At 51.2% G+C, this 9,233-nt stretch overlaps 1 protein-coding gene across 1 annotated transcript; it reads left to right on the forward strand.

Moving 5' to 3' along the window:
* Positions 1-3,359: 3,359 nt before the first annotated feature.
* IMP3 (IMP U3 small nucleolar ribonucleoprotein 3) lies at positions 3,360-4,435 on the forward strand. The gene has a single exon (XM_040969141.1). The coding sequence runs from the start codon at positions 3,423-3,425 to the stop codon at positions 3,975-3,977; it is 555 nt and encodes a 184-aa protein (XP_040825075.1). The 5' UTR covers positions 3,360-3,422; the 3' UTR covers positions 3,978-4,435.
* Positions 4,436-9,233: the final 4,798 nt, after the last annotated feature.

Below are 9,233 nucleotides of genomic sequence, written 5' to 3' on the forward strand. Positions count from 1 at the left end.
GTGCCTGTGTTAATTCTGTCCCGCAAGTGATGGGATTTCTGCCCACCCAACCAAGTTCTTACAGCCCCAACCCCTGAATCTGTAATGAATAGATTTACACCACCTCTGTTTTGAGTGGCTTGTTGTTGTTTTTAATTGGAAAGTGAAATATACAGAGAGGAGGAGAGACTGAAGAAGCTCTTCTGTCCGATGATTCACTACTCAAGTGGCTGCAATGACCACAGCTGAGCAGATCCAAAGCCAGGAGACAGGAGCTTCTTCTGGGTCTCCCATGGGTGCAGGGTCCCAAGGCTTTGGGCTGTCCTCGACTCTTTCCCAGGTCACAAGCAGGGAGCTGGATGGGAAGCAGGGCTGCCAGGGTTAGAACAGGTGCCCAAATGGGATCCTGGTGCGTGCAAGGGTTGCAGGTGGGAGCATCAGGGACTTGAACTGGTACCCATGTGGAATGCCAGTATCACAGGCGTTGGCCCTAGCAGCTCTGCCATGGTGGCAGATCCTGGTTGCAAGTATTTTCAGAATCTTTATCTTCCTGGCCCTCCCTGCAGAGACCATCTGCAGGCCCCCAGTAACAGAGTCCCAGGATTACTGGGCTCTAAAGTGCACTGACCTCACTGGTGTCCACATAGCTTGACTGTTCCTTTGGAAACTGTCCCTGGGGTAGATTTTCTCTCTCTCTCTTTCTTTCTTTCATTTTTAAAGATTTATTTTTACTGGAATGGCAGATCAGATCTACAAAGAAAAGGAAAGATAGATCTTTCATCAGCTTGTTCACTCCCCAAATGGCCTCAATGGCCAGAGATGAGCCAATCCAAAGCCAGGACCAGGAGCCTCCTCTGGGCTTCCCGTGCAGATGCAGGGTCCCAGGGCCTTGTGTCATCCTCTACCACTTTCCCAGGTTATAAGCAGAGAATTGGATGGGAAGCAGGGCACCCAGGACACAAACTGGTACCCATATGGGATCTCGGTACTTGAACCACCAAGTCATTGTGCCAGGCTCTTGATTTTCTTCATGCTGTTCTCATGGGAGTGTGTTCTGGTTCCTGCTGGGTCACTGGTTCATGAACTCCGATTCACTTCTCTAATGACTCCAGCAGCCAGGGCTGGGCCAGGCTGAAGCCAGGGACTCCATTCAGGTCTCTGACATAACTAAAAAATAAAACAGTAAAATATAGGTCTGGTGCAATAGACTAGTAGCTAAAGTCCTTGCACCAGGTTTCCTTAAGAGTGCCAGTTCATATCCCAGTTGCTCCACTTCCCATCCAGCTCCTTGCTTTGTGCCCTGGGAAAGCAGTTGAGGATGGCCCAAAGCCTTGGGACCCTGTACCCATGTGGGAGACCCAGAAGAAACTTCTGGCTCCTGGCTCAACTCTGGCTGTTGCAGCGTCTTGGAGAGTGAACCAGTGGATGAAAGATCTTTCTTCCACTCTCTATATCTGACTTTCTAATAAAATAAATCTTAAAAGATAAATTTTAAAAAATAAAGGACAAAGGAGGAGTTGACATTGTGACACAGCTGAGCCAGTTTGCAATGCCAATTTTAATCTTGTCTGCTCAGCTTCTGATTCAGCTTCCTTCTTACACAACTTTCAGGGTGCAGAATAGCCCGGGTACTTGATTCCGTGCCACGCACAGGGAGACCTGTAAGAACCTCCTGGCTCCTGGCTTTGGCCTGGCCCAGCCCCATAGCAGCTATTTGGGAAGTAAACCAGTGCGTGGAATATCTTTCTTCCCTCCTTTGTTTCTCTGTAACTCTGCCTTTCAAATAATAATAATAATACAGAAAAGAGGAAACATATATAACACCTTTATTTGCAAAGTAAATATAAATTAGTCATAATTAAGTGCCATAATGCATCAAACTAGCCAAAAAAAAAGTTGTGTTTTTTTTTTTTTTTTTTAAGCAAGCAACTGTCAGGGGCGGCCGAAGGAAGACTACAACCACTGTGGTAACCGATGTGGTGATGTCAGGAAAGGGTGACCACACAGCCTTCCAGCCCAGCAGTTCCATACAACAACCTCCATACTTCGTGCTGTCTGGCATGCCACACCTCTGAATGTCAGCATGTACGTTGCGCCGAGCATGGGGAACTGCAGAGGACTTCCAGCAAGGCAGCAAGGGGCGCCCTGAGCGGGCCTTTCAACAAGCTGACCCAGTGATGCGTGGGAACTGCTCAGCCCATTTCTTATGGGACAAAGAAGGAACAAATGCTGAAAAGACAGGAGATAACTGTGGGACAAAAGGATGGGTGCAGTCAGCTGACCTGACTTGGCTGGGTGTCGCCGTCCTGCAGCGATGGACTTGGTGCATGGAGCCAATAACAACACGTGTGAACTACTTAACTGACAATTATAGCCAGAGTTTATTAGTAGTATGAGACTTTATACAGTGAGGGTCATATAGGATAAGGGAGGAAGTATTCCACCAAGTGTTCTCATTCACATGCTGTCCACTCAAATGTTTTAGTTTAGTTTTATATGAATGGCACACACTGAGTTGTTCTCTTACAAATGATATCCAATCACACAAATGACACCCATTGTTATTCTCATACAAATGTTACCCAATCAATTGTAATCCTGTGCTCGCTGACCTTCTAGGGTCACAATGACCTTCTGCAGCTGGAGGGCGGGGAGGCGGTTCACGAATAGCCATTATACCACCTGGTCCTTTAGACCTGGCATCTTCCAGATACCAAACACTTGGGATCCCACAAGAGCTCAGAGAAGCAGCTAGGTGGCAGCAAAGGCCTCCACGTGCACATCCAAGCGTTGGGGCAGGCTTCCCTCACGCCGCCAGAGCTGGCACGGAGCGTGCACCTGCGCCCACACCGCAATGTCCAGGGAGGGTAATGAATGGGCTTCACCAGCCACCGGACACACCACCAAGCGGCTTCCCTTGGCGATCTGGAGGCCGCCTGAGAACCAGGCATGTCAGAGATCTAGTGCCTCCACCCCTTCCCCGCCAACCGCGCTTGGCAAAGGAAAATCTCCCAGTCCCCTTGGAAAGCGGGTGGGGACAACAAAGTCAGTCCCCAGGCAAGCTGGCCGGTCTGGACTGGTGGGACACCAAAAAGGCCAACACAGCTAACAACGCTACTGCAGACGTCCGAAATCATCGGCCTGCAGCTTTAGCTCCTGCTGGGTGAGAGGGAGACACCAAAGGGAAGAAATCTGGAAGTGTAGACACTAGGGACGCAAGCGCGCCAACCAGGATCTGCTAGCACCTGCCTGGAGAGCCGAGGTCCGGGAGCCGGAAATAACGGGCGAGAGGCGTGGCCACGGCCGGGGCGTGGCCTACAGCCTTCCGCTCATTGGCTCCAAGTCGCAGGGGCGGCCGGGTGCTCGGGGCGAGCAGGCGGAAGTCGCGCGGTCACCGAATTCTGGGTCATGCTCTCCGGCCTGCCGCCCGCCCGCCCGCCATCATGGTCCGGAAGCTCAAGTTTCACGAGCAGAAGCTGCTGAAGCAGGTGGACTTCCTCAACTGGGAGGTCACCGACCACAACCTGCACGAGCTGCGCGTGCTGCGGCGCTACCGGCTGCAGCGGCGCGAGGACTACACGCGCTACAACCAGCTGAGCCGCGCCGTGCGCGAGCTGGCGCGCCGCCTGCGCGACCTGCCCGAGCGCGACCCGTTCCGCGTGCGCGCCACGGCCGCGCTGCTGGACAAGCTGTACGCGCTGGGCCTGGTGCCCACGCGCGGCTCGCTCGAGCTCTGCGACTCGGTCACGGCCTCGTCCTTCTGCCGCCGCCGCCTGCCCACCGTGCTGCTCAAGCTGCGCATGGCGCAGCACCTGCAGGCCGCCGTGGCCTTCGTGGAGCAGGGCCACGTGCGCGTGGGCCCCGACGTGGTCACCGACCCCGCCTTCCTGGTCACGCGCAGCATGGAGGACTTTGTCACCTGGGTCGACTCGTCCAAGATCAAGCGGCACGTGCTGGAGTACAACGAGGAGCGCGATGACTTCGACCTGGAGGCCTAGCCACGGCATTGGTCGCGGGGGAGATGGAGAGGTCCGCGGCGGGACCCCAGGGGAGTGCTGGGAGAACTCCCCTCCCTGCGGGCCACATGCAGAACCAAGGCGGGTACCTTGTTGTTTGCCTCAAGTTGCCTTCCAATTCGGACTCCTGATGACCTCACGCACGACCTGCGTGGGGCAGACATACGGGACCCTTTGTGCCTCACTCCGGCAGCCGCTGATGACTTGTGCCCCCAGAATTGTAGGGTAAAAGTTAGAACTTGGGGACGCACCCACAGCCTACCTTTCCCTTTATATCGTCTTGGGGCTGTTTGGTTCGGTTTAATTCTTGTTCCTAGGCGTGATTTATCTGCGTAGCAGTCGGAGGGCGTGGACTCCCCTTTAAATAAAGGGAGTGAGAATGTACACACTTCCTATTTAAAGGAGTGTCTTCCTAGCGCTAATAAATGGCCCAGCTACTTATATAGTAAGTGCAACTTGGCTTTTCTGGTTTTCTCAACACTTGTGTGTTTCAAGTCCACAGCGATGTTGCTCAGGGCTGGACTCGTTATCGCTAGTGTTTGGCAGAGCTTTCCTGGGCGGGATTTCCTGTTGATGCTCCAACCCCTCGCTCTCCGGGACCCCTATTGGAGGGAGTGCTGTGCACCTAGCGGTTGGTAGTGACTCAGGGTTTGGGGGAGATGAGTGTTAGGGGGTGATGGAGACCTCTCGAGTGTGTAGCCACTTGTGTGCAGGCGTGATGGAAGTGGCATGGCGTGGCGTGGTGACAGCAGCAGGTGTGTCGTACCACAGGTGAGGCTCATCTGGGAGTGCGTGGCGTGAGTTAACCTGTTGATACCTATGGACAGTCCTCCACTTTTCACCTGCAGGGACCGGTGCACCAGTGGGCCAGGAAGATGGGCTGTAAGAGACGCGGGGGGTGGGGGTGTCATTGTTGGCACAGCCAGCCCTTGGGATGGGTCCCGTCAGAATTTCCAAACCAGCAGTCACAGCAGCAAGGCTGGGCCCTGCTAGACCTTGGGCACAGCTCAGCATGGGATGCTGGTGAGGGGAGAAGGAGGGAGCATGCACTGAACCGGAAGGTTTAGAGGGAGGGTGATGCTCAAGGAATTGGAAAACCTAACCACAGGAGAGGGCTGCCTGTCAACCCCACAGGTAGACATTGGGTTTGGGAACCAGGATTGAGACCAAAGCTAGGGATTCAAGTCCCAGGCTCATGTAGAGGGAGGAGGAAGTGATCTTTCAAGTACATGCTGATTCTCTGCCCCCAAATGCTCACATTGGCTATGGGTGGGTCAGGCTGAACCCAGACCTCCGTTCTTGAACTTTGGAACTCTATCCACACTTCTTCTTTGGAACTTCTGCCCACACCCGAGTACTGGATCCATCAGTTGTGTTAGCAGAGAATTGGAATGACCAGGACTTGAACCAGCACTCACACGGTATGCTACATTGCAGGCCACAGCCTGATGCACAGTGCCAATATGCCAGTCCCAACTTTATTCCTTTCAGAATCCCACGGCCTGTCGTTGCCTGGGCAGTCACACCCCATTGGGGTCTCAGCATTGTGGATCTCCCTCCAGCACTTATAGGACCCCATGAAACAAGACAGGTTGATGGGCATCTGGAGTCACTGTCTGTGTTCCCAGGCAGAGCAACCCCAGAGCTCTAGAAGGAAAGTTGGGGGAGAAGGGGCAATATTTTCACAAGAGGTTTTTTTTTTTTTCTTTCCTCCTTTTGGGGGAAATGTAAAGGAAATGACTTAGCAGACCTGCAGTCAGGAACATCGGGCTTACAGGCGAGGGTAAAGCCTACTCTGAGCCCTGCTTTCTCTGTTGCACTGGCCGCTTGCCTCCAGTGTCTGCGCACAAACTGCACAGTGCGGTAAAGAAACTTTTGAGTGGGTGCAGGGTGTCTGTTGGAAGAGAAAGTTTTTGAAATAGATCATTGTGATGTTTACAAAACACAGAAGGGGGAGGATTACAATTGATAGGCTGACATTTGTATGACAACAACTGTTTGGATTTATATAACTGGTTAGACATCATTTATATGAAAACACTGGGTGGGATATACAAAACAAAAGAGAGTGGGTTTTGTACAGAGGTTTATGGGAACTACTTAAGCTCAATACCTCCTTAATCCTATGTGACACTCAGGGTATAAAAGTCTGATGCCACTATAGGCAATATTTCAGGCTCCATGTACCAAGTCCATCACTGCAAGACAATGAACAATAGTGCTTGTTTGTTTGTTTTTTAAGGTTTATTTATTATTTTTGTTGGAATGGCAGATACACAGAAAGGAGTTACAGAAAAAGATTTTCCATCCACTGTTCACTCCCTAAGTGGCCACAATGGCTGGAGTTGAGCTGATACGAAGTCAGGAGCCAGGAATTTCTTCCAGGCTTCCCACGCAGGTGCAGGGTCCCAAAGCTTTGGGCCATCCTCAACTGCTTTCCAAAGCCACAAGCAGGGAGCTGGATGGGAGGCAGGACTTCCAGGATTAGCACCGGTGCTCATATGGCATCCCAAAACATTCAAGGCAAGGATTTTAGCTACTAGGCCACTGCGTTGGGCCCTTATTTATTTATTTTTTTAATTTTATTTTTTTTTATGGAAAAGTCAGATATACAGAGAGGAAGAGAGACAAAGAGGAAGATTTTCCATCTCATGATTCATTCCCCAAGTGACCACAACAGCTGGAGCTGAGCCGATCCAAATCCAGGAGCCTGGAGCTTCTTCCAGCTTTCTCACACGGGTATAGGGTCCCAAGGCTTTTGGGCCGTCCTCAGCTGCTTTCCCAGGCCACATGCAGGGAGCTGGATGGGAAGTGGGGCCACCAGGATTAGAACCAGTGCACACATGGGATGTCAGTGCTTGTAAGCTGAGGATTTAGCCACTGAGTCACTGTGCCAGGCCTAAAGGTTTTTTTTTGTTGGTTTTTTTTTTTCCCAGATATATTTATTTATTCATTTGAAAGAAAACTATTGAGGAGAGGCAGGGAGAGAGACATTTGAGCATAGTTTGGCCCTAGAGGTGCAATTCAACCTCAAAGTCATAAATTAATTGTTTTTAGGAGGTGGAAATGTAATCCAGCGATGGTGTCCAGGCGGAGGAGCTCCTGGTCACTGGGATGTGGCCTTGGGAGGTGATCCCCAAGAGAGTGTTGGTGATAAAGCCAGGAGTTGGAACCCTATGTCTCTTCCTATTTTACCTTGAGTTCATTTCCCCAGTAACTTCCACCCATCAACCTTACCTGAGAGCAGACCCAATGGGGCTGCCAGACCCGGGACATGAACCTCAGACTGTAGGTTAAATAAAGCTTTTCTCTGTGCAAAGTGAGCTGCCTCGGAGATTTCATTATATTAACAACAACAACAACAAAAAAAGTTGATCACACAGAATATAACAAAAATAGTTATCTTGAGAGAATGAGCCCGCTTCCACCTGCTGGTACACTCCTCTCATGACCATCAGAGCCAGGCCTGGGCCAGGCTGAAGTCTGCAGCCAAGAACTCCATGGCGGTCTCTGTGTGTGTGTCAGAGGCCCACATGTGTGGGTCCCCATCATCACACTCCCTGGAGCATTACCAGGAAGCTGGATTGGAAGCAGGGTTCAGCTGAGACTTGAACAAGCCTGCAGGTCATTGTAGTTGACCTGCTGTAGTGTAAAAGAGATGGTTTTGTAACCTGGGTGAGTGCTCATAAGAAGCGCTCTCGGGGACTTCCTGTGTCGGTTACTCCCCCCACCACCTCACCTGGATGAATGGAGTCTGTATTGCAAGCCCGTGAGACGCAGGTTTATTGGCCACATCTTACAGGGAGGGGTGAAATAAGTAACCTTGGCCTGAGGATCTAGCCCCCAAATCCATGACCTTGCCCAAGCCACATTTCTCCTGCCCACTGTTAAGTCTTGGGGACAGCAGGGCCAGGGGTTCAGGGCCATTCCTGCACCTGCTTCACTTGACCTTGTAATACTTCCATCCTTTTTTTTTTTTTTTCTTTAAGATGTATTTCTATTGCAAAGTCAGATATGCAGAGAGGAAAATCTTCCGTCCAATGGTTCACTCCCCAAGTGAGCGCAACTGCCAGTGCTGCGCTGATCCATAGCCAGGAATCAGGAACTTCTCCAGGTCTCCCACGCAGGTGCAGAGTCCCAAGGCTTTGGGCCGTCCTCGACTGCTTTCCCAGGCCACAAGCAGGGAGCTGGATGGGAAGTGGAGCTGCCGGGATATGAACTGGCACCCATGTGGGATCCCAACGAATGCAAGCACAAGGAGGAGGAATTTAGCTTCTAGGCTACTACACCAGGTCCCAACTGCTTTAGCTTTTGAGATTGTTTTTATACTATTATTTTATTGGAAAGGCAAATTTACAGAGAGGAGAGATGACCTGAAGCCAAGAGCCTGGAGCTTCTTCTGGGTCTCCCACATGGATGCAAGGTCCCAAGGCTTTGGGCCTGGAAGGGAAGTGGAGCAGCCAGGATTCATACCTGCCCCCATATGGGATTCCAGCAAATGTAAGGCTAGGAATTAACCACTAGGCTACTGCATTGGGCCCAAAATTGTTTGACTTTTCATCACTTCTTAACACACGTTAATTTCTGATTTTCACTACGTAATTACTTGCTAGTTTTTACTTATTTGAAAGGCAGAGCTACATCAGGTCAGAGAAAGCACTTACATCCTGTGGTTCACTCTCCAAATGCCAGCCATCAGCAAGGGCAGGGCCAAGCTAAAGCTGCAGTCAATAACCCAATCATGGTCCCCCACAGGAGTGACAGGGACTCCATGACAGGCCACCTGGTGCTGCCAGATCCTGGACAGACAAGTGGAATGCAGCAATGTGGTCACCACTGCACCAGAAGTCTGCCCCATACCACTCTTAAATACATGTATTCAGATTTTTAAGTAAAGATTGATTTTTATTTATTTGAAAGGCAGAGCTGTGGGCAGGGGTGGTAGGAAACAAAGTGAGAAAGTTCTTCCGGGTCTCCCACAAGAGTGCAGGGTCCCAAGGCTTTGGGCCGTCCTCGACTTCTTTCCCAGGCCACAAGCAGGGAGCTGGATGGGAAGTGGAGCTGCCGGGATATGAACTGGCACCCATGTGGGATCCCAACAAATGCAAGCAGTGGCTCAAGTGCTTGGGAGGCCCAGACTGGAGTTCCTGGCTTGCATGGCTCCAGTCTGGCAGAGCCCTGGATGTCACACATTTGGGGAGTGAACCAGGGAATGGAAACTGTCTTCTGAATAAAATA

This window comes from Ochotona curzoniae, unplaced genomic scaffold, assembly GCF_017591425.1.
Source record: "Ochotona curzoniae isolate NIBS_2020 unplaced genomic scaffold, NIBS_Ocur_1.0 scaffold_4701, whole genome shotgun sequence".
Taxonomy (NCBI): Eukaryota; Metazoa; Chordata; class Mammalia; order Lagomorpha; family Ochotonidae; genus Ochotona; species Ochotona curzoniae.

Excerpts from the sequence above, each read along its gene's own strand:
- IMP3 (XM_040969141.1), top strand. The coding sequence starts at position 3,423 with ATGGTCCGGAAGCTCAAGTTTCACGAGCAGAAGCTGCTGAAGCAGGTG.